The sequence below is a fragment of the Linepithema humile genome, chromosome 5, assembly GCF_040581485.1.
Source record: "Linepithema humile isolate Giens D197 chromosome 5, Lhum_UNIL_v1.0, whole genome shotgun sequence".
NCBI classification, from domain to species: Eukaryota; Metazoa; Arthropoda; class Insecta; order Hymenoptera; family Formicidae; genus Linepithema; species Linepithema humile.
In genome coordinates this window covers 10400831-10428202 of record NC_090132.1, presented here as the reverse complement: position 1 = coordinate 10428202, position 27372 = coordinate 10400831, and the positions used below count along the sequence as shown (strand labels likewise).

At 35.8% G+C, this 27372-nt stretch overlaps 4 protein-coding genes across 5 annotated transcripts; 3 read left to right on the top strand and 1 right to left on the bottom strand.

The window, feature by feature from the left end:
• The first annotated feature begins 572 nt into the window (after positions 1-572).
• On the top strand, positions 573-12145 carry LOC136999882 (uncharacterized). Of its 2 annotated transcripts, none has more exons than XR_010890155.1 (2): positions 573-8794; positions 8988-12145. XR_010890155.1 is itself a non-coding variant. In XM_067354739.1 (2 exons), exon 2 carries the CDS (start codon positions 2711-2713, stop codon positions 7961-7963), a length of 5253 nt encoding a protein of 1750 aa, XP_067210840.1. In that variant the 5' UTR covers positions 573-1587; positions 1781-2710; the 3' UTR covers positions 7964-12145. The 2 variants fall into 2 exon arrangements, 1 of the variants encoding a protein (XP_067210840.1); XM_067354739.1 differs by having other exon boundaries at positions 573-1587; positions 1781-12145.
• A 2304-nt stretch (positions 12146-14449) lies between these two features.
• LOC105673038 (tetratricopeptide repeat protein 17-like) lies at positions 14450-17297 on the top strand. Its single transcript, XM_012368371.2, has 5 exons — positions 14450-14884; positions 15553-15856; positions 16144-16404; positions 16535-16687; positions 16932-17297. Exons 1-5 carry the CDS (start codon positions 14604-14606, stop codon positions 17088-17090), a joined length of 1158 nt encoding a protein of 385 aa, XP_012223794.1. The 5' UTR covers positions 14450-14603; the 3' UTR covers positions 17091-17297.
• Positions 17298-17332: 35 nt separating this feature from the next.
• On the bottom strand, positions 17333-22453 carry LOC105673040 (NECAP-like protein CG9132). Its single transcript, XM_012368373.2, has 3 exons — positions 22156-22453; positions 21572-21968; positions 17333-21121 (listed from the first exon to the last, which is right to left on the bottom strand). The coding sequence occupies exons 1-3, from the start codon at positions 22239-22241 to the stop codon at positions 20861-20863; spliced, it is 744 nt and encodes a 247-aa protein (XP_012223796.1). The 5' UTR covers positions 22242-22453; the 3' UTR covers positions 17333-20860.
• Positions 22454-22676: 223 nt separating this feature from the next.
• On the top strand, positions 22677-26512 carry Vps39 (vacuolar protein sorting 39). Its single transcript, XM_012368372.2, has 11 exons — positions 22677-22869; positions 22977-23150; positions 23232-23487; positions 23564-23796; positions 23875-24119; positions 24201-24620; positions 24696-25013; positions 25095-25521; positions 25598-25705; positions 25802-26126; positions 26212-26512. Exons 1-11 carry the CDS (start codon positions 22800-22802, stop codon positions 26273-26275), a joined length of 2640 nt encoding a protein of 879 aa, XP_012223795.2. The 5' UTR covers positions 22677-22799; the 3' UTR covers positions 26276-26512.
• The last annotated feature ends 860 nt before the right edge of the window (positions 26513-27372 follow it).

The window sequence follows — 27372 nt, the reverse complement described above, 5'->3', positions numbered from 1 at the left end:
TTTTACGGCACATTTATAGCAAAATGAAACGAAATTTTGAAAGTGGAGCTCAAAAAAAGAAAAAAGTTAAAAAAGAAGAATTATTCATTAAAAATCTGAAAAATATAAATTCGTATTTTCAAACAACAAATACTAGCACTGAAAATAGTACAGATGTCACTACTCTGTCTGTTAATTTAGATTCCTCTGTGTCTAATTCTTCTTCCATTTTACCTGTCGATCAAAATGATAATACTGAAACTGTCATTTCTTATTCTGACAATGACAACGGATCTAAAGAACAGAGTACAGATCCACCATTGGAACCACACGTTTTGGAAATCGGTCCATCTACATCTAATACTCCCAACTATATTGAATCAAATTATACTGATGATCGGATAAATGATAATGGACAAAGTGCTATTCCTCATATTTCTGATAGTCAATTAAATGAACCAAGTTCAGATCCAGCTTTATGGGAGCTTTTTCGAGGAAGTCGAAACGCATTACAGGAATACTGGATTAAAAATGGATTTACAAAATGCCAAAATTTCAATGTACATGCGGATTATAAGGCGTCAGTTCGAAACTATGAAAGTATTGAAGGAAACAAAAAAATCAATCGACCCAGAAAATTACAAAATTCCTATTTTTACCGGGAACTTCAAAATAGAGAAAAGGTTAAACGCGAGTGGGTTTTATATTCGCCGTCTCAAGGCAAAATTTTTTGCTTTCCTTGTAAATTGCTCAATGAGTCGGATACTTTATTTACAACTGGCTTTAATGATTGGAAACATGGATTAAAATCCATTTCAGATTGTTTAAAATGCGCGCTTTTTCGCCACTAAGGCAAAGCGTGCAGCACGAGCGGCACTATATGCCGGTTCGTTCCCGATCCGCGAGTGGCGCTTACCGATGCGAGAGGAACGGCCGCGCCATGCCTGGATTGCATTCCGGCATCCGCCTAGACCTTGTTACGAGGCTAGTCGCTTTTTGTTGTTCGTCGCGCGTGTTGTCTTTGTTGTTCATCGCGCGTGTCGTCATTGTCGTTCGTCGCGTGTACGTTGCATCATCTTGCGCGTGCCGTGCACGAATCGAGTCTAGTCGCCGTCGTGTATTCGTCGCGACATAGAACGTTGTTCAATCTTGGGATCTCTTTGAAGAAAGTTGCGGTCCTTGCTGGCCATAGAAAGTTGCGGCCCTTGCTGGCCATAGAAAGTTGCGGCCCTTGCTGGCCATAGAAAGTTGCGGCCCTTGCTGGCCATAGAAAGTTGCGGCCCTTGCTGGCCATAGAAAGTTGCGGCCCTTGCTGGCCATAGAAAGTTGCGGCCCTTGCTGGCCATAGAAAGTTGCGGCCCTTGCTGGCCATTGAAAGTTGCGGCCCTTGCTGGCCATAGAAAGTTGCGGCCCTTGCTGGCCATTGAAAGTTGCGGCCCTTGCTGGCCATTGAAAGTTGCGGCCCTTGCTGGCCATTGGAAGTTGCGGCCCTTGCTGGTCATAGAAAGTTGCGGCCCTTGCTGGTCATAGAAAGTTGCGGCCCTTGCTGGCCATTTTATAGAAAGTTGCGGCCCTTGCTGGCCATTGTATATATAGTCACATCACAAGGTGAGTTGATCATTGCTGCGCAGAACACGCGTAAGCGTGTTCCTGCCGATCGCCATTAGGCGCTGGATGAGCTGTATTTATACAGCATTGCAAGCCTGAGTTAACCTTACAAGTTAACGCAGCACTACGTTTGCGGATTTCTAGACTGTGAGAAAATCTAAGTCTTTTCTTTTCTTTTCTTGATTTACAACAGGTTAGGATAGCCTGCTTTGTTTTTTTGGAGACCTATCCCACTTGCATGTCCCTTGGAATGGACGAATGCTTGGCCTTTCTTTGGAACACACCTGCACACACATGCACGGAATAATTTGCCTTGACTGAACTATTTAACATAATGTACATTTGCCTGTCTTGCGGTGAGTGTATCTTTTCCTTTATTTTGTAAAGGTCAGGTGCGGCCTTTTTATTGCAATAATGAGCGACTCATTACCTCACAACGAAGAATGTGGAATGATTGAAATTCTTTTCTATCACATTTATTTCTTTGTGACTCAATAATATTATTATTGTATTTACGTTTGAACATCGCTAGACATAGCGTTTGATGTAAAACTTCTGCGATAGAGTCTTGCTGTGCTCTTTTAAGATTATTACATTAATGTAATAATTGACGATCATTTGTATAAATAGTACTTAAGTATTATAGGTATTATCTTTTGCGTTTTGAGTCGACTCAAAAATTACAGTATAGTATTAACCTTTTGCGATATGACTTTGTGTTAATCGAGAGATATTTGATTTATTATTTTAATGGTACAATTGACTTATAAGTTGCTTTTCTTTTATTGTGGTTTGCTCATTGACGAGCATGTTTTTGCAGAATAATACAGTCCACTAAGACGATTTTCATTGCTGATAAATCGATAAAAAGAGTTGAGTTTATTAACTAAATAATTTAGTTTCATGTTTTTCTTTTTGTACACAAAACTAATATCTTAACATCTGATATCTCTTGATTCTTTTTTATAGATATTATATCTGATGTTTATTTTGCGTTATTAAGTATTATTATTTGGATTATGTTTTCTTGCGACACATAGTTTCTTTTTTTTTTGGGGGGATATTAAAACCTTTTTATACATTTGGTCCTCTCGAAGCCGGATATTTATCTTGTGTGGACAAGATGAGGTTGTCACACCTTAGGGCTCATCTTGAGCAACAGTTGGTTTTGAAGGGTTTAATATCAGAAGTATATGTTGGCTTGGTGGAGGAGGATTTTGACGTTTCAGTTTCTAGGGTCTCATTGCAGGCTAACATGCTAAAGGAATATTGGCACAAATTTGAGGTCACGCATGAGGCGATTAATGTCTCATTTAATAAACTGGATCAAGAAGATAGAGAGAAGATAAAGGCCCATGCTTATTTTACTCAAGAGGCGTATACTACTACTCAGAAAGAGTATATACGCACTTTGGAGAAGTTGAATGCTACAATGAGTTCAGAGAAGAGTTCAAGTAGTGGTTCTACATCTAATTATTTTCTGGACCCGACACAAAATATTCAGACGCAGATGACATATGCTTATAGTCTAAAACTACCAAGAATCGACTTGCCAAAGTTCAATGGAAATATGGAAAACTGGTTGACTTTCAAGGACTTTTTCTCAACTTCTGTGCTTGTCAATCCGACACTGTCTGACGTTCAACGATTGCAGTATCTTAAAGCTAGTTTAGTGGGCAATGCTGCTCACCTCTTGAAATATACAACCATCACGGCCTTGAATTTTAAACCGGCATGGGAGTCGGTAGTATCTTACTACGAGAACAAGAGACTATTGGTCAGCTCGACGCTGCAATCGTTTTTCAATATCAAAAAGATGACGAAAGAATCGGCAAAGGAGTTAGAGAATCTTTACACAACCGTCAATCAACTTCTAAAATCCTTAGAAACAATGGGTCGACCTGTGGCCCATTGGGATGACATCCTGGTGTTTGTCATTACTCAACGACTGGATTTGGATACCCTAAAGGCATGGGAACATCATCTCGGAGGAGAAAGAGATCCTCCTACTTGGAGCCAGCTCAGAGAATTTCTTGGTATCCGTCAGAGGTCCTTGCAGGCAATAGATAAATCCAAATTTGATAAGCCTAAAGTAGCCGCTCAAACAGGAGCACTGAAATCTCATTTTCAAGGACATTCAAAGGAATCTTCTTCGAAGTCGATAGCGAGCATAACCTGTGGTATTTGTGGGACAAACCACCATCCAGCTACCTGCGCCCAGTATGCCTCCAAATCTCAGGAGGTCAAACGCAAGTTGATAATAAAACATCATTTATGCTTCAATTGTTTGGGGGCGCATAAAATATCCAATTGTACCTCAACAAGACGTTGTATTAAATGCGGACAAAAGCACCACACGTCCTTGCACTTGGAAAAGTCGGCTAACGATAAAAGGACGAGATCGGATAATTCTAAGGCCTCTGTGGCATCAGAAAAGGATAAGGAGAACAAAACTCCGAATGCAAAAGTGCTATTTGCCAACGCTGATCAAGCTGGGAATCATTCTCAAATACTCTTAGCTACGGCTAGAATCATAGTTAGAAGTTCTAACGGAAACTCAACAATAGCAAGAGCATTAATCGATCAAGGCTCGGAGATTTCGTTGGTTACTGAGAGATTAGCCCAACGACTTAAATTGCCTAGGATTAAATCTTCTATTCCCTTGGTAGGAGTAGGTGGTCAGTCAAGTAATAAAACGAGAGGTTTTGTGAGCTTCACAATAAGGCCACACTTCACTTCGACATTTGAGAAGGTCATCTCCGCGCACATACTTAGTGCACTGACCACTGCAATACCAACTTTGAAAGTATCATCGAAATCTTGGAAACACTTGGAAGGTCTACAATTGGCAGACCCGTATTATTCTAATCCAGGAGAAATTGATTTGTTATTGGGCGCAGACGTTTATGGTCAGTTGATTGACACGGGAATTGTTAAGGGCGGCTCAGATTCTCCTATTGCTCAACAGACTCAGTTAGGTTGGATAGTTTCAGGACCAACCAGTAGTGTAAGGCCCACTTGTCATATGCAAAGTTACTGCATTTCTCAGTCAGCCGATTTATATGATCTCCTCCAAAGATTCTGGGAACTGGATTCGATTTCTGTTAAGCCGGTTTCCTCATTGAATCAGGACGAACAAGAATGTGAGGAACATTTTTGTTCTACACATTCTCGTGACTCTCAAGGCAGATATGTCGTTTGTTTGCCTTTTAAGGCGTCCTCGCAAACATTAGGGGATTCCAAGCGTAAAGCGTCGCTTCTGTGTCATAAGTTGGTCGAGCGGTTTTCTAAAAACGCTAAGTATGCGGTTCAATATTCGGAGTTTATGGATGAATATCTACGCCTGGGTCACATGAGAGTAGTGCCAGATTCTACTTCTGAACCGTCTCATTCTTATTACCTTCCGCATCATGGTGTGTGGAAGGAGAGTAGTTTAACAACCAAATTAAGAGTTGTCTTCAATGCATCGTCTCCCTCTACCTCTGGTCGCTCTTTGAACGATATCCTTCATCCAGGAGAAAAACTGCAAACGGAACTTTTTGACGTTTTGATATACTTTCGACAATTTAAATATGCCTTCTCTGCAGATATTGAGAAAATGTTTAGACAAGTAAAGGTCTGTTCAGACGATTGGAAATTCCAACGTATCTTTTGGACAGGTGAAGGTCAGAACTTGGTTCCCTTTGAGCTCACCACCGTCACGTACGGTATGGTTTGTGCTCCATTCCTTTCTCTGCGAGTTTTAATGCAACTTACTAAAGATGAGGGAGAACGATATCCGAAAGCAATCTCTGTTATGACGGACGGAAGATATGTAGATGACTTATTTGGTGGATCGGATTCCATTATGAACACACGACTGATTATAGATCAGGTAAGCGACTTATGCATGGCGGGCGGTTTCCCGTTACGAAAATGGGTTAGCAATGAGCCGGCAGTTTTGGAATCAATCGCTTCGGAACATAGATTGGATGCTTCAATGATACCTATTGATGATGATCTTATCATACACTCCTTAGGCTTATTATGGCACCCGATGACGGATGAATTTTCCTTTGAGTTGAGCTTCCTTTCAAAAGATCGAATCACGAAGCGTTCCATACTTTCTACCATTGCTAAAATCTTTGATCCGTTGGGGTTTCTAGCTCCGGTAATCATTATTGGTAAGCTTATCTTACAAAGACTCTGGACGCTTAAATTGGATTGGGATCAAGATCTTCCAGATGATCTAGTCCACGACTGGATTAAATTCATTAATGATTGCGATACGCTGCCCCTTCTTACCTTTCCTCGGTGGATCGGTACTTATTTGAGTCGCAGTTTTGAACTCCATGGGTTTTGTGATGCCTCCTCTTTAGCTATGGCAGCAGTGGTGTTTGTACGCACCACAGATGATACGGGAAAGATTATCTCAAAGTTGATCTGCTCCAAAACTAAAGTGGCGCCTTTAAAAAGGTTGACAATTCCTCGTTTGGAACTTTCCGGAGCTGTGCTTTTAGTAAAACTTGTGAAACAAGTTTTGCATGCCTTGCATCGTGAAGACGTCAGGCTCTACTTATGGTGTGATTCTTCAATTACACTTACCTGGATAAATAACCATCCGTCAAGGTGGAAAGACTTTGTACATAACCGGGTATGTTACATTCAGGAGACTTTACCTTCAGCCACCTGGCGTTTTGTACGAGGTTCAGAAAATCCGGCTGACTTAGCAACCCGGGGTTTAACCCTAGCACAACTTTCCCACACTCCTTCCTGGTGGTATGGGCCTTCATGGTTATCGGAAACTTCAGATTTATGGCCATCTTTAGCCCTTTTAGAGACCTCTGGTGTAAACCTAGAGGAGCGCCCTGTGAAAATCAATGCAACAAGTACTAGTGTTACGCAACCGTGGGACCTGCTCCTGCGATACTCAAGTTTGCTTAGATTGTTGAAGGTCACTGCCACTTGTATGCGTGCGGTTGACCGCTTCAAACGTATATCGACTGCACCAGCCTTAACAACTATCACTCCTTTGGAATTACATAAGGCTAAGGCATTTTGGACAAAGGAGATACAAAGATGCTTTTTTCCGTCTGAACTTAGATCAATTTCAACTGGTCAAACATTGCCCAAGTCAAACTGTCTGATCCGACTCACGCCATTCATTGATGCAGAGGGAATTTTAAGAGTAGGCGGTCGCCTGCAGGCCTCCAACTTATCGGAAGTCTCCAAACATCCGGCTATATTGCCAAAACAATCTCCTTTCACATCTCTGATTATAGGTGATGCTCACATTCGTTCCTTACACGGAGGCACTCAACTCACTACTTTACTCATACGGGAAGAATTTTGGGTTGTTGGAGGACGAACTACGGTGCGTAGTCACATTCTCAAATGTGTTAAATGCCTTAGGTTTCGTCAGTTGCGAGCACGGCAATTAATGGGTCAATTACCTCCAGAACGTGTGTTACCTTCGAGACCATTTCTAAACACTGGAGTGGACTATGCTGGTCCATTTACACTTAAGACCTGGAAGGGTAAGAACGCTCGAACGTATAAGGCTTACATAGTCTTATTTGTTTGTTTTGCAACATCTGCAGTTCATCTAGAATTAGTCACTGACTATACTACCGAAGCGTTTCTTGCTGCTTATAAAAGATTTGTCAGTCGACGTGGCATCTGTGCCACTCTAATAAGTGACTGCGGTACCAATTTTAAGGGTGCGAGTTCTGAACTACAAAGATTGTTCGACGGGGCCTCTGCAGAATCTCAGCGATTATCGGCTCTTCTAGCTAAGGACGGCACTACATGGAGATTCAATCCACCTTCGGCGCCTCATTTTGGAGGCAAATGGGAATCTGGAGTAAAGTCAGTAAAATACCATCTCAAGCGTGTAATGGGTGAAACTCTTCTCACTTATGAGGAGTTAAACACCTTGCTTACTCAAATAGAAGCAGTTTTAAACTCCAGACCTTTATGTCCTCTCACGGATGACCCGGATGACCTATCGGTCTTAACACCAGGACATTTCCTAATGGGATGTCCTCCCACTGTTGTGCCTGAACCTTCTTTAGAATTTGAAAAGTCTTCACGACTCTCTCGATGGCAACTGCTGCGACAGATGTTAGATTCACTATGGGTCAGGTGGTCTTCAGAGTACCTTCAAAGACATTACTCTATGTATAAGTGGAATCAGAATTCTACCACGGTTAAGGAAGGTTCTATGGTACTAGTGGTAGATGAACGTTATCCTCCTGGTAAATGGCCTTTGGGCAGAATTACTAAGATCTTCCGTGGACCTGACGGTCTCGTAAGAGTGGTCATGGTCAAGACTTGCACAACTGAATTGAAAAGACCTATTACTAAACTATGCTTCCTTCCAACGGATAAAGACTAGGATTATGTTCGTTAAATAAATAATTTAACGAAGGCGGGCGGAAATGTTTAAAATGCGCGCTTTTTCGCCACTAAGGCAAAGCGTGCAGCACGAGCGGCACTATATGCCGGTTCGTTCCCGATCCGCGAGTGGCGCTTACCGATGCGAGAGGAACGGCCGCGCCATGCCTGGATTGCATTCCGGCATCCGCCTAGACCTTGTTACGAGGCTAGTCGCTTTTTGTTGTTCGTCGCGCGTGTTGTCTTTGTTGTTCATCGCGCGTGTCGTCATTGTCGTTCGTCGCGTGTACGTTGCATCATCTTGCGCGTGCCGTGCACGAATCGAGTCTAGTCGCCGTCGTGTATTCGTCGCGACATAGAACGTTGTTCAATCTTGGGATCTCTTTGAAGAAAGTTGCGGTCCTTGCTGGCCATAGAAAGTTGCGGCCCTTGCTGGCCATAGAAAGTTGCGGCCCTTGCTGGCCATAGAAAGTTGCGGCCCTTGCTGGCCATAGAAAGTTGCGGCCCTTGCTGGCCATAGAAAGTTGCGGCCCTTGCTGGCCATAGAAAGTTGCGGCCCTTGCTGGCCATAGAAAGTTGCGGCCCTTGCTGGCCATTGAAAGTTGCGGCCCTTGCTGGCCATAGAAAGTTGCGGCCCTTGCTGGCCATTGAAAGTTGCGGCCCTTGCTGGCCATTGAAAGTTGCGGCCCTTGCTGGCCATTGGAAGTTGCGGCCCTTGCTGGTCATAGAAAGTTGCGGCCCTTGCTGGTCATAGAAAGTTGCGGCCCTTGCTGGCCATTTTATAGAAAGTTGCGGCCCTTGCTGGCCATTGTATATATAGTCACATCACAAGGTGAGTTGATCATTGCTGCGCAGAACACGCGTAAGCGTGTTCCTGCCGATCGCCATTAGGCGCTGGATGAGCTGTATTTATACAGCATTGCAAGCCTGAGTTAACCTTACAAGTTAACGCAGCACTACGTTTGCGGATTTCTAGACTGTGAGAAAATCTAAGTCTTTTCTTTTCTTTTCTTGATTTACAACAGGTTAGGATAGCCTGCTTTGTTTTTTTGGAGACCTATCCCACTTGCATGTCCCTTGGAATGGACGAATGCTTGGCCTTTCTTTGGAACACACCTACACACACATGCACGGAATAATTTGCCTTGACTGAACTATTTAACATAATGTACATTTGCCTGTCTTGCGGTGAGTGTATCTTTTCCTTTATTTTGTAAAGGTCAGGTGCGGCCTTTTTATTGCAATAATGAGCGACTCATTACCTCACAACGAAGAATGTGGAATGATTTAAATTCTTTTCTATCACATTTATTTCTTTGTGACTCAATAATATTATTATTGTATTTACGTTTGAACATCGCTAGACATAGCGTTTGATGTAAAACTTCTGCGATAGAGTCTTGCTGTGCTCTTTTAAGATTATTACATTAATGTAATAATTGACGATCATTTGTATAAATAGTACTTAAGTATTATAGGTATTATCTTTTGCGTTTTGAGTCGACTCAAAAATTACAGTATAGTATTAACCTTTTGCGATATGACTTTGTGTTAATCGAGAGATATTTGATTTATTATTTTAATGGTACAATTGACTTATAAGTTGCTTTTCTTTTATTGTGGTTTGCTCATTGACGAGCATGTTTTTGCAGAATAATACAGTCCACTAAGACGATTTTCATTGCTGATAAATCGATAAAAAGAGTTGAGTTTATTAACTAAATAATTTAGTTTCATGTTTTTCTTTTTGTACACAAAACTAATATCTTAACATCTGATATCTCTTGATTCTTTTTTATAGATATTATATCTGATGTTTATTTTGCGTTATTAAGTATTATTATTTGGATTATGTTTTCTTGCGACACATAGTTTCTTTTTTTTTGGGGGGGATATTAAAACCTTTTTATACACAGATCATGAAAATAGCTCTGAGCATAGAAAAAATTTATATACTTATATCAGGCGCACAAAAGTAGTCGGAAGAATAGATACTGAACTACAACTTCAACTTAACAAAGAACGTAATTACTGGATCGAAGTATTTCGAAGAATAGTTGCTGTGATAAAATTTCTAGCATCAAGAGGTTTACCTTTTAGAGGTAGTAATGAAATTTTCGGTTCTAACAGAAATGGTAATTACTTAGGAATGTTAGAACTAATAAGCGAATTTGATCCATTTTTGCGCGAACATATAAAAAAGTTTGGGAATAGTGGACGAGGAAAAACTTCTTTTCTTTCCTCAACAATATGTGAAGAATTAATCGAGATTATGGGAAAAAAAGTATTTATGGGAATTATAGCCGAGATACGACAAGCGAAATATTATTCTATTTCAATAGATTCAACGCCTGATGTAAGTCATGTAGATCAGTTGACTTTCATTATCCGATATTGTAAAAACGGTAAATCAGTTGAACGATTCTTAATGTTTATACCGATTTATGGGCACGACGCAGAGAATCTGTGTGAAGTTGTCATCAAGTTTCTAAATGAAAATGATATATCCATTTCAAATTGCCGAGGCCAGTCGTATGATAATGCCGCAAATATGGCTGGACGATATAATGGATTGCAGGCCAGAATTAATGACATTAATTCTTTAGCATTTTTTATTCCCTGTAGTGCACATTCTCTAAATCTTATTGGCGTTCAAGCCGCACAATCAACAGAAGAAGTTTGTAAATATTTTGATTTCGTTCAAAACCTATATATACTTTCTTTTCTGCGTCAACGCACCGATGGGCTGTATTAATAAGAGCATTAGCTACTTTAGGTCCAAGACAAAAAGTAGTTAAAAATTTGTCTGATACGCGCTGGTCAGCTCGTGCTGATGCTATTTTTGCATTAAATAATGGATATAAAACTATCAAAACAGCTTTAGAAACACTCACTGCTGAAAATGAATCCGAAGAAACTAAAACCCGAGCTACTGGTTTGAAGAAAAATATGGAAAGATTGGAAACGGTTTTTCTAACTATTTTTTGGAACGATGTATTAATGAGACTTAATAAAACGAATAAGATGTTACAGAAAACAACGTTGACCTTGTCTGTTGCTGTCAAAATTTTGAAATCTTTGACGTTATATATTAGCGAAAAGAGAAATAAATTTGATTGGTACGAAAAGCGTGCAAATGAGATTGCGCCAAATTCTGTTTACAAAGATATTAACAAACGCATCAAAAAACGTAGTACTCGTTTGACTTATTTCGATAATACGGATACACTAGATCCAGATGTGATTCTAGAAGGAAGTAAAAAATTTAAAATTGAAACTTTCTTGCCTGTTATTGACACACTTTTAAATAATTTGACTAAACGCTCTAAAGCTTATGAAAACATTTTTAAAGTATTTGGATTTTTGGAAATTTTGACTGATGTAAATGAGCAAACATTGACAAATTCATGTACACATTTTGCTTCTATTTACAATAGGGACGTAAATAAAACAGAATTGATATCAGAATGTTTTCATTTAAGAGCATATTTGAAAAATGAATTAAAAATTAATTCACACTTATTGCAAAAAGAAAAATTTTCTACAGAGAAGGAGGAATTTAAAGATGGGACAAAAGATATAGAAGATCAGGAAAAAATAAAAAAGCAGGAGGAAGAAATGAGTGAATCGGAAAGAACTACCGTTAGAGAAAGTGACAGTGATCAAGAAGCAGATCTTAATGAAGAAAAATCTGAAAATGCCTCAATACAAAAATTAAATTTAAAAAGTTTGTATTACTATTTATATGAAAATCACCTCTTTGAAGCTTTTCCAAATGTAGAAATAGCATTGCGCATTCATCTCTGTATGATGATCAGTAATGCTACAGGGGAGAGATCATTTTCAAAATTGAAATTAATTAAGAATGTTTTAAGAAATACAATGATAGAAGGAAGATTGAACAATTTGAGTATTATTAGCATTGAAAACAAGTTTTTTAAAGCATTAAATTTCAATGATGTTATTCAAGATTTCGCGAATAAAAAGTTAAGAAGACGTTTGGTACATTAATGTGATTTATTTGAAAATTATATATATATATATATATATATATATATATATATATATATATATATATATATATACTAATATTAACACTAAGATATATATTAAAAGAAAGACAAATAAAAATTTTTTATTGTTCATTAAAAAGTAAAAAAAAACAAAAATCTCAAAAAAATAATTTTAAAAAATCATAAAAATCATAAAAACTATAAAAACACAAAAAAACAAGAAGAAAAAACTCCATTGACGGGTCTCCACCTTGACGTGGTAATGGAGCTTAGGAATAAGATTTCTGACCAAGAGAAACCCAATATTTAATAAAGCCAAATAGCCAGTATTATTGGACATGGTACTAAGGGGCCTCATTACAAGAGATGGCCGGGGGCCCCAAACATGTTTAATCCGGCCCTGTTAATATGAATAAATAATTTCAATACCTGTGAAATGTTATTTTTACATTATTTCTGCTATTACTTTGTTTCCAATTTTGATAGTCGGATCTATTTTTACAAGACTGTACAAAACACTGCACCATTTTTTATATTCACAAAATATATTTAAAATAACAATTTTAATTAATGTTTTTTCTTGATATAACTTCAAATGCTCATTATATCTGCCCAAATTGCATAATATTTTTGCGTCGAATAATGACCAATTGCACTTGCGTCAAATAGTAGCCAATCAAAAATATGCACAGTTTACCTCGTCCCCTTCCTTCAGTGATTTTCCTCTCGCGACGTTACACTCCGACCCTATATTCCTATGTCCATGCACACTGGAAGTCTCACGATACTTACATCGCGCTTGCGCAAACTAATAGCCAATCAAATTTAGGCACACTTTACCTCGTCGCACCGTCCCACAGTAGCTTCCCCCCCGCAAAGATATGCTCGGTCCCTATATTCCTATGTCTATGGCACGAACTTATATTCGCTCTCTTCGTCAGACACAATCTATGTGTGACAAAGAGAGCGAATATAAGTCCGTGCTTAAGACAATTTTGAATATAAGGGCGGTATTCATAGTCCGTTCTTATATTCAAGATCGTCTTAAGCACGAACTTATATTCGCTCTCTTCGTCAGACACAATCTATGTGTGACGAAGAGAGCGAATATAAGTCCGTGCTTAAGACGATTTTAAATATAAGAACGGACTATGAATACCGCCCTAAGAACGGACTATGAATGCCGCCCATAGGCCGACAATCTTGAATATAAGAACGGACTATGGGCGGTATTCATAGTCCGTTCTTATATTCAAGATCGTCTTAAGAACGAACTTATATTCGCTCTCTTCGTCAGACACAATCTATGTGTGACGAAGAGAGCGAATATAAGTCCGTGCTTAAGACGATTTTAAATATAAGAACGGACTATGAATACCGCCCTATGAATACCGGCCATAGTCCGTTCTTATATTTAAGATTGTCTTAGGCCGGTATTCATAGTCCGTTCTTATATTCAAGATTGTCTTAAGCACGAACTTATATTCGCTCTTTTCGTCAGACACAATCTATGGCCGGTATTCATAGTCCGTTCTTATATTCAAGATCGTCTCAAATACGAACTTTTATTCGCTCTCTTTGTCACACATAGATTGTGTCTGACGAAGAGAGCGAATATAAGTCTGTACTTAAGACAATCTTGAATATAAGAACGGACTATGAATACCGGCCTATGTGTGACGAAGAGAGCGAATATAAGTCCGTGCTTAAGACGATTTTGAATATAAGAACGGACTATGAATACCGCCCTTATAGCGTTTTCGAATAAACGGGGTTTGAACGATCTAGGGTTGATCAATCACTATTTTACTATAAATGCAAGTCTTTCATTGGTGGAGAGGTTGCAATGACGTCATTAACCAATCTTGGGTCGTTCAAATCCTGTATAATCGAAAACGCTATTAAGCACGGACTTATATTCGCTCTCTTCGTCACACATAGATTGTGTCTGACGAAGAGAGCGAATATAAGTTCGTGCTTAAGACGATCTTGAATATAAGAACGGACTATGAATACCGCCCCTAGTCCGTTCTTATATTCAAGATCGTCTTAAGCACGAACTTATATTCGCTCTCTTCGTCAGACACAATCTATGTGTGACGAAGAGAGCGAATATAAGTCCGTGCTTAAGACAATCTTAAATATAAGAACGGACTATGAATACCGGCCTATAAGTTCCACCAACGAAAATTAACTTTAATCTCGGTTCAATTTAGGCCAAATTCCCATTGAGCGCGTCACGCGTGGCGTCACAAATTAACCAATCAAAACATTTCATTTTATTCGCGCGGCAAAGATGCAATAAAATGGGATGGTTTTGAATGGTTAATTCGTGACGCAGCGGATAATGCGACGCGTAACGCGCTCAGTGGGAATTCGCCATAACATCGTGCCAGTGTCTAGTAACTTTGAACTAGTGGCTGATCACTTGACGTCAGATGCATTAGGGTAATTTCTAATTGGCGACTACTGCGCATTCACGAGAATATTAGTGCATCTCGTCTTTGTCATCATGGTTGCATCTAGGATAACAGAAGAACAGGTTATTTGCCTTTCCTCTCTTCTCCTTCTTTCTCACTCTAAATTGCAAGGTTGTAAACAATCTAAGCGAAGGAAGGATTGAGAAGAATGCGACTGACGTGGGCCGAAGGGAGATACGCCTTTTGTTTGCTGATTCTGCAAATAAAATTAACAAACTCGCGGACATCCTGGCGATTAAATGCCGCCGACAAAGTAGTGAAGACGACAGACTTTGTGAGTGCGATTGAGGACGATCCGATCTTTGATATCCTCGCGAGTAGTGTAGTCACTGGCAATGGCCAAAGTTGGAGCAAGACTGCGACGTCGGAAAAGCACGAGGAAGTGCAGATATACTGTCAAGAATGTAAAGGTTTCACCAGTCAGGAAAGGTAAAATTAATTACACAATTGTTGCCAGGATTGCACTATTAGGTTATAAAATTATAAATTATACAGTGTGATAAAGATGTTGCTCTAACTATCTGGTTACTATTAAGAAGAAATCTATAGAATTGAAAAAATCAGTTTTTAGTACAAAAAATCTGTTATGTTTTTTAACGTAAAGTACAAAATTTATATTATTAGAAAATAATAAAATTATGTATTTAAAAGTATTTGATTTTTTAAAGTTTCATACATTTGTTCTCAAATAATCAAATAGTTTTAGCAATAATCTAATTGTCAATTTGTATCCATGGCTTATGGTCCCTTCAGTTGCAGTTTTTATATGTTCTTTCAATTTTCGTTTTTTCCTTTACTGTATTATGTATTATGTTCAATCTAGTATTATATCAGTATGAAGTCTAATGCTCTTTTTATAAATTAAAAAAAATTAAAAAAGCATTTGCTTGAATGATTAAGGAAGAAAGCTGAAAGTTTAGTACATATTTGTGACTAAGTTTAGACCATTATAAAGCACTTGCATGACATTTTTTTAGTTTTTATTATGCACATTATTTATGTGACATAATTTCTTTTTCTTCCTGTAGTTAGCGTTTTGTGTGTGGCTTGCTGTTCATTCAGTGTTAAAACAGCCTTAACTTTGGTCCCCTTGGCAGACGACTTTCGTCGTACGTGTTGAAGGATACGCAAAATATCAGTGAGCCGTTTCCCTCGTCTTCGCAAGTGCCAAATGAGCAAGCGACTTGCACTTCTGGTCAACAATGCGACAACATAATACTGGATTGTGGCAAGCCAGTGAACTTTACTTACTACGACAATCTGATCGGTGTAGCAAACAGGAATAAGCACCCATTGGTACCAGAACCCAATGTGGCACTTATGTTCAAGAAAAATGGTGGCAAAACTGTTGACGTTGATATTGATTTGCTGGAAAGGCGTTTGAAAAAAGCAAAGCGAGAGGTATCAAAACATAATATTTAACAAATATCAGTTCTAGATATCAGCTAACAAAAATTATACATTTGATTATATAATATTAATATGAGATTGCAGAAAACATCAAAGACTTCAATATGTCGAACAATTTTGCAAGAAAGAGTAGATTATTGTAGTCATAATATTTATATTTCTGAAACATTTTTTTAATAATCTTTAATGAAAATCTATAGTAATTGAAATAATCTTCTTATTCTATACATATATTAGCATAATTTTTCTGATAACCTATAAATGATTTTCTTTTTCAGAAACCAAAATCTGTCCAACTGTATAATCAGATAGGAAATTTCTGGCGTATCAAGGGTGATGCACAGAGATCAATTGAGTGCTTTCGTAGGGCACTTGCTGTATCACCACATAATGCAGAGGTGCTCTTGAACTTGGCTAGAGTTTTGCTGGTACAGCATTATTTGGATGACGCGACATATTTAGCTAGACGATCTTTAGAATTGCAGCCGCCAGATCGCAATGCGTGGGAACAGTATCTTACACTTGGACAAATATTCAAAGTATATCAACAATGATTTAATAACAGCCATTTATCAGATACGCTATTGTTCACTAAAATTACAATATTGAGAGATTCTTAGTATACAGCAACAAAATTTACTTTATATGTTATTTTATACTATTTTGCAGGCATATGGACATTTTCAAGAAGCAGCTGTGCATTTGCGTCACGCATTGGAATTAAAACCAGACCTTTCTGATGCTGCTAATGCATTAAAGGAAGTCGAGTCACTGCCGGCTGCAAGTATACATATCTATACCTTGCTGATTATCATCTGTTTGGTACGTAAATTGAAGTGCATTTTTTTATGAAGTGTCCAATTTCTATTTTTCATTACTATTAATTCACTACTAGTAAAATTGTTAACATTTTTTCAAATATTTCTTTAAATAAGTTATCATCTAAACGTTGTTTGTAATAAATATAAAAATATTTTTTTTTTATTATAAAGGATTTTCTTTGTTTTCTCTCATGAATGTCCAGGAAACAGGAAATGGTTACTGATACGGTTGCTTGTTATCATAGGTACTCGGTGTGCTCTTGGTTGTGTTGAGCAGTGTAGAATGTGATGAAGATTCAACTCTAGTCAACGGACAGCTCCAACGTCCGGTACAACGACACTTCAGTCGTGCTATGGCTATGCGTAGCTTACGGCTCAATGTCGCACGTAACAGACGCTGTTGATGATAATGATTATGTTACTGATGAATCAGTCGTTTGTACATGTGATAGAATAACTTTTCATGCCATAACGATTTATCTCTCCCAGCAAAATATTATTTGTAATATGATTCGTAATAATTCTTGGGATGCACTAATCGTTTATTATATATCTCTGGAGAAAAATATATGAAGAAATATACAAGGATCTCATTACTGTTTCGTTTAAAACAGAGTTTTTTTTTATCAAACACAATCTCAATAAATTTAACTTCCATTCAATATTTATTCTTATCTTTTTAACGTGTTTACAGAGAATAAAAAATATGGAATGTCAATATATATGTCAGGATTACAATGATTCTCTTTCAGTTGCTATCACATACGTAATACGATAAATCATAACAATTTTTTCAGTTATCATATACATGAAACTGGAATAGATACAAGTAAACTGTTAATTATTAGTTTTTTTCATATGTATCATTTTGTAATACAATTCTGTGTTTATGATATATTAATACATGGTTAAAGCTGAATATTAATATACAAGATGTCCCAAGAAAGGCGTGAAATACCAGCAGAACTCTATTCTTAGAGCTCCTTATAATAGCTTCAACAAACATCTTAAAGTATGCTAGAATTTTTATACCAGTCCAATTTTTATCGCATTTTGGAAGTTTGTTTTATTAGGTAGAAATAATTTTTTGTTGAAAAGTTATTTGTATATAAGTACATAAGCTACAAGCATTGTTCGCGCTATGTTTACGCTTTATGCACGCATTATAGCTATGCATTTATTTTTTATGTGTGACATATATCCAGATGTTTGTTCAAGTTCTTGATATAATTCTTATTATTGAATTATTTGTGAAATAAAGTTTGGTATCTAGTCTTCACTTATTAAATAGCTTGATAATTATTTCAAGCAATTTAATTGCTATTTTTTTAACAGAAGTCTAACATTAACAGACTTCTCCGCTCAATCATGCTAGTGGTTAAAAATAATATGTCATATACTACATTAATTATTCAAACAATATTTCTTATATACATGATATGAAAGTTTTTGTTCGTTGTTTAACATTCTTTAACGTTAAACCTCTTTAAATACCTTTTGGATTAAGTCGTCGCTAACATTTTTATTATGTTAAGTTTATACAACTTATTTGCACAAGTTTTGCATATCTTCCGCTGTCACTTCGCACATTTTTTGAGACAATACCTACAAGAGAAAACCACCAAGTTACTAGAAAAGAAACAATATGTAGTGAAATCGCATCTAAACACTCATTCAACAAGATTTATACTAACAATATGTTTAACAAGACTATTCTACATTTCACATTAAAATTTAGCAGGGTACTGTAAACAACACTTTATACTTCACGATCTAATAGAAGTCACAGATAGTATCATTTTATTCTTCTTTTTGCTATCAAGATTTTTTCATTATGCACTGAATCTCTACACACTTTTCAGGTATGCAAAATTTCGTCATGTAATTCATGCATAATGCTTATGAAATATATGAACGCAAAGTTGTTTTTTACAAATATTTCTCATTGAAATTTGAAAGAAATAAACATTTTTTAGCATTTACTTATATTATTCTAAATACATAAGCAAAATAATATTTTTTACTTCTGTATTACACTTAATTATCCTAGAAACTTAATTATCCTATAAAATCTAATAAAAAATTTGCAAATTTCAAGGTTTAATTTTCTAATAACTTTCGATTAGAAAATAAATATTTTGAAATTCATAAAAGTGAAAAGCATTTTTTTGTAACAATATTAACAATATTTTTTTCAAATAAGTCTGTGTTTTGCAAAACTTTATTAATAATAATTAACATATTTCCGATGAAAACGTAGGAGTAGTTTTTAAAAAAAGATAACGCGATTTCAAATGTGAAAGCTTTGAGGCTTAGTTTCGATAAATAAAAATCTAGCTTGATTTGAATGCATTAAAACTGATGAAAAACTTTATGGACATCCAATGTATGAGAATTAGGCCTTGTTTTTACAATAGGCTTTGTAATATTTACAAATATTGAAGCTAACAGCCGAGGCCAAATACTATACTTACGTATTGGGAGTATATAGTATCGTACTTTTGTGAAAATAATCAATAAAAAATATGTGCATGTGTGCAACAAGGAAACCAACTGGAAAACCAACTAAAAAATTATTATTGATAAAATTGTGGAATATTATGAAATTTGTTATAAAATTTGTAATCTATTCATAGTTTTAATTTATTTGTTATTTTCTTTATATTCGTATCCGATTCCAGTAAATTGTATCAATTTTATATTAATATTTTACATGGAAAATTACTTTATTAAATAAAAATATAGTTGCAAATTATATAAAAAGAATATTTCTATTATAAAACAAGCAATCAAATCTTGATATTCTTTTAGTATCCAATATTGTACCCATAGCAAATTGTTTAACAAAAAGAAGACAATTAATTTATAACTATAAAAAAAATTATTGCAAAATTTGTAATAAACAAGAATGCATTTGCATGCCTTTTTGTATGTGAATCATTAAAACTTTCGCTCAATGGTATAAGAAAAATGTTTTTTATACATATATATATATATATAAAATAAAACTTTTGTAAAATCTCTCACTCAATACTTTATAACCATAAAAATTGAGATGTATACACGAATCTAATATCACGTTGTGTCCCTGTAAGTATTGTACTAAGTACAGTGTTAACTATTGATATTGCACTATTGATTTTATTGATTTGTTTCAAATTTGCCTCTAATTTACTAGCTTGTACAAGGCACTAAATGCATCTGATATCAACATTTACATATACAAAAAATTATGTTATGCTATGTCCAAATATATTGGATGTCCAAAAGCAATTAAGATGAATGCTTAAATGGTATTTATAAGTACAATACTATTATATACAGGGTGCTAGAGAATCGTAGAACAATCGAGAAGGGGTTAATGAAGAAATAATAGTTTTTTTTTTTAATATAAATTACTAGTTTCAAAGAAGAAAACTAGTTTAAGAACTACTCATACGTATAATTAAGACAAATTAGAAAAAAAATTCTTTTATAAAATTATTTGTCTGAATATAAAGTTTGATATAAAAATTTTTCTTCTCGTAAAACTTCCATTCATGTGACCTTTTTATGAGAAATATCACCCCTTTCACGGATGCTGCTATAATTTCACTGCACACTATATAGTATTGGAAATATATTTCAGACTCTCTGCTACTCATAGAGACATCCTTCCAATAGTTATTTTTAAAGTCTCTAACTTATATGTAATCGGTTATGTTATTAACTTTAATACACGGGATGATTTCAAAATAGATGGTCAAAGTTTAGGACATATCTATTTATAACTTTATATAACTATAAATAACTTTAAAAATATAAAGTTATACGTATATTAATCTGGAAATTTCGATATATACATATCGATTTAAGAATATATATTAACGATACATGTTGACACATTGACAACAATAACATATGAATAAGTCATCAGTCTATTTATAAACAATAGTAAATCAAGCCAAGAATCTTTTAACAATGACAGTCAATAATGCGGATATGAAGCAATTAATTATACTGAAAAAACTATTTTCAGCAACAACAAAAATATTACGCCACATATAGGCTTAAAATAACCACCATAAAAACAATATAAGCAAGAATACGCTTCTAAAATTTGACCTATTCCAAAATCACCCTGTATATATATGGAAATATATATATAATATTATATACATATATTTTTTTAAAGTTAGAATTGTACCCAACTGGCATTGGCCACTGGGGGTGTGGGTGCTGATGCTGGCTGAGAAGCACTGGCAAACTCTCCCCATTCGGAACTTGTAGTATCTTGATTCTGACTTTGACTCTGTGACGGTTTGTGTGCTGGTGAGGAAGTAGGAGTCTTTGCTGGTGGTGGAGCAATCTTAACACCACCTGGAGGAGGTGGCAAACCCACAGCTGGATTGGTACGTTGTTTGGATTTAGATGAGACCTCACTGCCATCTTTTTTCTAAATATATAAAAAAAAATTATTTTAAAATTATGACAAATACAAACAAAATAAATTGTTCAAATATGTTAAAAAGATTTACACTTTCTACATTAGTCTATATAATACAATACTTCTAAAAGTATTTGAAAAAAGGATAGCCAGAAAAAATAAAAATGAGAAAATTTCATAAGTTTAAAAAACATAAAAGCTAGAAAAGACGTAGCATATGGCACAGTAGATATAAAAATAATAATTAATGATATATATTTTTTTTATGTTAAAAATATATGTTATTATGCTAAAAATATATATATATATTTATTTTTTGTTTTAATATCTGAGAATATTTTCCTAATATAAATTTTGACAAATGTCAAATTTTGAGGTTCAAACAAATGTTCTAACAATATGCTGATGAAAAAATGAATAAAAGAAAATAGAAGTACATGTGTGGATAAACAAACTTACAGTAATCTTCATGTTAATTTTGATGGTTTCACCCTCTTTAAATCTGAGATCCAACTCTTGTTTTGGCTTTTCTTTCTCTTTCTCAATCTGTTCTCGATTCTTTAACCATTTGAAGTGATCTTGAAGAGCGACATTCAAGTCAAAACTATCGGACCTGTCTAAGAATCCAACACCTATAAAAGCTGACCGTCCATTGTCATCTTGGATTCTCAGAACAAAATATCGGGAAGAATCGGTGACTGGTTCTACAGCTATTCCAGGATATTGTTCGATTGGACACTTGGCAAATAATTCACCCGTAATTTTATCCTCCAGCTTAATCGTTATGTTGTCCCCTTGCGACACTAATCGCATGCGACCAGTCCATGAAGGTTCTTGTAAGTTCCAATCAGCTGCCCTGCAACAATAAAACGAATAAACTATCAATCATACGATTCAGAAATTAAAGAAAATATATTATTTAATTTGTTGTATTAAGCTCATGCAAACGATAAATATTTACCGTCTAAAAATTTTTTTATCCAAAAAATTTAGCTCTATCGCTATAACAGCTGTGAAATGTGTCAAAAGCATCTCACACTTACCGATAACCCCTGTTAGTTGACCTTGGCGGAATTTTGAAGACAAAAACTTCTGACTTCACCAGAAGGACGCTTTCGTACGTTTCCATTGCGCTCGCTGATAATAATCTTCACGGGAAACAAGCACAAGCACAATCACAGGCCTTCGTAAGGCTACTGTTTAAAAGTTGGTTCGCAATCTTTGACAAATGTCCGCTGTGATCAGCCGTGATTTGATAACTCTATCTCGAGTCACGCCTCCTAACCCTCTCCATCCTTCGCCACTTTAATCAACGATGTCCATAGATCTATCATAAACAGATGCATATAGTATATGTATTTATGGAATCAATAAGAAAACACAACGGTTGTAAAATCGTTGAGCAATAATCGCCTGTGATTGGTGCATACTTCTAGGGTCTCTAGGTTATTAGGTTTTCTGAACACAACTTAGGTTACGTTTACACTAAACCGATTTGATAATATCCGTAGTTTACCCTCTATTATTCTTTAAGTTTATGGCGTATAGCAGGGCATCCAACCTAACAATAATAATAATAAACTGTGTTTGGAGAATGCAGGGGATTGCATGTTGAATGATAGCTGAATAGGATTGACTGTTCGAAGGATTTGATAACGCAAAATATAATTTATTTTAAACCGCAACAATGCACGACGCTTACGAGGAAACATCTATACTAAATATTACAGTACAAATCGAGTCTATGGCCGCTTATGGTGAGTAATAAATAAGTATTGGTTAATCATGTCACATAATTAAATTATCAGAAATCATTCTTGTCAATAGATCGCAAATATTCATTTTTTTAATTAATTTGTTTTAGATGACAATTTATTAATAGGCACGAGAGAAGGTCACTTGCTTATGTACAATGTTCCAACAGTCTTTGATGATAGTCACAAGTTGGAATTATTACGCCACAGTAAAAATTTTAACAAGAAACGGATCAATCAGATAGAAGTTGTGCCAGAATATAATTTATTGATTATTCTAACAGGTATGTATTTTGGAATTGATGTTGCAACAAGCTGTTTTATTAAACATAATTGTGTACTAATTTAATTATGAAACATTACAGATAACATTGTGTGCATTCATGATTTAAATTCGCCAAACTTTCAACAAATATGCCAATTACCAAAGACTCGTGGCGCTACGCTATTTACTCTGGATATTCAGTCAACTCAGAGTTTGACAGGAGAAAGAAATACTGTAGTACGTTTATGCGTTGCTGTTAAACGTAAATTACAGCTGTATTATTGGAAGGCAAAACGATTTGAGGAATTTAATGATTTTGAATTAACTGTACAGGATATACCTCGTCAATTATCATGGTAACATATTAGAATATTATTAAAATACTTTTATATATAGTAACTTTATAATAACAAATTTATATTAATTATTTAGGTGTGGTGAAACATTAATATTAGGATTTCGTGGATTGTCCTACACTATTTTTGATTTAAGTGGTAAACCTAAAGAACTTTTTCCTACTGGTAAATCTCCAGAACCTAGTATAACCAAATTATCAGACAGTTCTTTTGTATTGGGAAAAGATTCCCAATCATTTATCATGGACACAAAAGGAGAACTGGTTCAGCATAATTCTATAAAATGGTCAGACACGCCTAATGCAATAGGTGCGCATAATAAATTCTATATATATATTATCATTACTTTTTAAAATTATAATTAATTAAATTTTGATGATATTTCAGCATGGGATGAACCTTATTTACTTGGTATTGTGCATGATAAATTGGAGGTATATACGCTAGAAGGATGTTTACATATTCAGACGATTAAGGATCTAAACAAAGCAAGACTTATATATCGATGCAAACAAGGGAAGGTCTTTGTGGCGTCTATTAGTCAGATTTGGTGTATCAAGGCAATTGATGTTACTTTGCAGATTAGGACTCTGCTGGAGCAAAATCAGTTTCAATTGGCGTTAAAATTAACTGTATGTTAATTACACTTTTATCATCAATCATAACTTATGTTTTAATGTAATATTAATTATGCAATTATACGCATATTTTAGAATTTGTCGGACATAACGGATGAGGAGAAAGCCAAACAGACGTATAAAATACAAACGTTATACGCGCATCATCTGTTCTACAACAAGCGATTCCAAGAGGCAATGGATCTGTTTTTGAAATTGGGAACTGATCCATACGAAGTAATAAGACTGTTTCCAGATTTGATCACACCGTCGACCAACACACATGAACTCAGCGAACCAGCACCTAGCTTGCCAAAGTTGCAAGATCATGATTTAGAAAAGGGCTTACGTGCATTAATAGTCTTTCTAACTGAAGTTAGACATAAATTAATGGCAAAGGACAAAGATCTAAATAAAGAAAAGAATGGAGTAAGTGGAGAAAAGAATTTAACAGTAGTAGCTACGGAACAGCTTCTGAAAATTATAGATACCACCCTTTTAAAGTGCTATTTGCAGGTAAGAAATAAAAAGATAATAAAAATCTATGTAAAGAGTTTAAAGGCTATCTAAGAAAAATGGATTTTATTTCAGACTACCGACGCGTTGGTGGCGCCTTTACTTAGACTGAATCATTGTCATTTAGCAGAAGCCGAAAAAACTTTACTGATGCATCAGAAGTATCCAGAACTCATTATATTGTATCAAACCAAAGGACAACATAAGAAAGCATTGGAGCTACTGGAGAAGCATGCGAAAGAAAACGATTCTAGTCTGAAAGGTACTGAGAGGACCATACAGTATTTGCAACATCTCGGCAAGGATCATATGGACCTCATTCTGAAGTTTGCTGGATGGGTTTTAACCGAAGATCCTGAACAAGGGCTTAGAATATTTATGGAAGATATACAGGTATACTTTTTTCATTTTATTGTCACACTTAAGAATATTTTTTTATTCATTTTTTTATTCACACTCTTTGTTCATTGGCAGGAAGTGGAACATTTACCCAGACCAAAGATATTGGATTACCTCCTTCGTTTGCACAAAGACTTAGTGATACAATATCTGGAACATGTGGTGCACGTTTGGGAAGATAACAATCCATTATTTCACAATGTTTTGATACATCAGTACAAAGAGAAATGTCTAGCCTCTATGAATGCAAACGCAACACCGGCGGAAAAAGAAACCTCGCAACATATTCGACAAAAGTTGCAACAATTTCTGGAGAAATCGCCGTATTACACGCCAGAAACGATACTAGTGCATTTCCCGTTTGACAGTTTGTTCGAGGAACGTGCGGTCATACTCGGGCGAATTGGTCGCCATCAACAAGCTATATCGATATATATTAGTCTCTTAAATGATATACCGCGTGCAATACAGTATTGCCAAAATGTATATACAAGGTACCAGAGTAAGTGGATCCTAAAATAATTATGCTGGATATTAATTATATGAAAGTGATATAATTAATTGAAGATTGTTTTAAGATCAAGATCGTGCGGAGAAACAAAAGCAAACGGATAATGCTGACGAGGTGTATGTCTTGCTAATTCAACAGTTATTGAAACCTGATAACGAGGGAGTTTTAATGGCTGGTAAATATCGAGATAAACAAGATTTTACGTGCATACAATTTATGTGTTTTTAACGCAATGGAGTAAACACATTTTTTATTTTACTCATATGCCAAGGTTGTAATCCAGAGATTCAGAGAACGGCACAACCAGATTTGGAAATGGCTCTGCGACTGTTGGAAGAGCACGCTTCAAAGATAAATCCTATGAAAGCTCTGGAGGTTTTGCCAGATTCCGTTCCTATTGGTAGAATAAAACATTTTTTGGAAGTCAGTCTGCAGAATAACTTGAACGCAAGGCGGAGAACTCAGGTCCTCAAAGGGTTACTTTACGCGGAACATTTACAAGTGCAGGAACAACGAATGCATTACGAGTCGCAGAGCGTTCTCATGACGGAATACAATATATGTCCAGTTTGTAAGAAACGGTTTGGCAACCAAAGGTGTGTACATAGATTTTACAATCTCAAATGTCACAAGTCATTTTATTGCGGATTATTTAATCAGCTTTGTTTTGTTTTTTCCCAGCGCTTTTGCGAGATATCCCAATGGCGACATAGTGCATTACTCGTGTCAAGATCGCAAAGGATAAAAATAGGATCACATAATTAGATCATTTAGGATTGTACATATGGAATGTACATGTGAATGTGCATTACACACTGTGAAGATTTCACAGATATTCCGATATACATACTATATAAAACTTACAAATTATATGAAGAACTATTTCTTATAAGGAATCTTTAAGTCGATTAGTTTATTTCTTTTTTATTATACGCTTCTTGTTACCATAAAAAATAAATGTAAGTAAATCATTGACTAAAAATTGTTTGAGAGAATGGAATATTTTGCACCGTTAACATCTTTATAAGAAGTTCATAAAAAGTCGGGGCGATGACCGAAGTAACTCGGATCACAAACTGAAAAAAAAAGAAACTAAGAACGTGATGTCAGGGTCCTTTCTGAAAATCCCGCATTTATAGACGCTGAAGCGGGATTGGCTATGTAATCGCGCACGTGACGCTCGAAATTGAAATTTATAAAGTTGCAGCGTGGTTTTTTCTTAAAAGCCCGACAGATTTTTTTCGTGCCCGTGCATGAGCAATGTATGACAATAATGAGCATAATGGGTCGCGTTTATTTGCATAATAACGATTGCATAATAATGGGAAAGAGTTAAGTTGTAACGAGTGACACGGAGGATGGGGCGTGCCCGCGGTCCAGAACACGAGTAAACAGGACCGATGATGTCATAATCGAACTTGTATTCCTACGCCGGCTGGTGTAAAACAGGTACAGTAAAATGGAACTGATCGCTGGAAGTGCTGATATTATGTTATTTCTTCAAATCAATTCGTTCTTTACTCACCCGCTGTCGGGTGAGAAATACAAATAATTATAATATCGATATAACAACGAGGTTGTGTTATTTTTACTTCAAATGTTTTATCGCAAAGTGCATACTTGAAGGTTATGACGAGATATCTTTCGAACATCTTTCACGTACAATGTTCCCTTTCAAAAAAGATATTGTTAATTGATTAAAATTGTGCAAACGTGTATATTGTATACATATATACGTATTATTAGGTTTACAAATATAATTTTTATTGATAAGTATATTCAAAATCGAAGGCGTGCCAGCTTTCTTTGTCGCGACACCTGAGAACAAATCAAATAAACTTT

Bases quoted from the DNA above. Each gene is read 5' to 3' on its own strand.
- LOC136999882 (XM_067354739.1), top strand. From the start codon at position 2,711: ATGAGGTTGTCACACCTTAGGGCTCATCTTGAGCAACAGTTGGTTTTG.
- LOC105673038 (XM_012368371.2), top strand. From the start codon at position 14,604: ATGCGACTGACGTGGGCCGAAGGGAGATACGCCTTTTGTTTGCTGATT. The intron at 14,885-15,552 runs GTAAAATTAATT...TCCCCTTGGCAG, and splicing joins GGTTTCACCAGTCAGGAAAG to ACGACTTTCGTCGTACGTGT. The intron at 15,857-16,143 runs GTATCAAAACAT...TTTCTTTTTCAG, and splicing joins TGAAAAAAGCAAAGCGAGAG to AAACCAAAATCTGTCCAACT.
- LOC105673040 (XM_012368373.2), bottom strand. From the start codon at position 22,241: ATGGAAACGTACGAAAGCGTCCTTCTGGTGAAGTCAGAAGTTTTTGTC. The intron at 21,969-22,155 runs GTAAGTGTGAGA...TTATTGTTGCAG, and splicing joins TCAACTAACAGGGGTTATCG to GGCAGCTGATTGGAACTTAC. The intron at 21,122-21,571 runs GTAAGTTTGTTT...TTATATATTTAG, and splicing joins AAATTAACATGAAGATTACT to AAAAAAGATGGCAGTGAGGT.
- Vps39 (XM_012368372.2), top strand. From the start codon at position 22,800: ATGCACGACGCTTACGAGGAAACATCTATACTAAATATTACAGTACAA. The intron at 23,797-23,874 runs GTGCGCATAATA...ATGATATTTCAG, and splicing joins AGACACGCCTAATGCAATAG to CATGGGATGAACCTTATTTA. The intron at 26,127-26,211 runs GTGTGTACATAG...GTTTTTTCCCAG, and splicing joins AAACGGTTTGGCAACCAAAG to CGCTTTTGCGAGATATCCCA.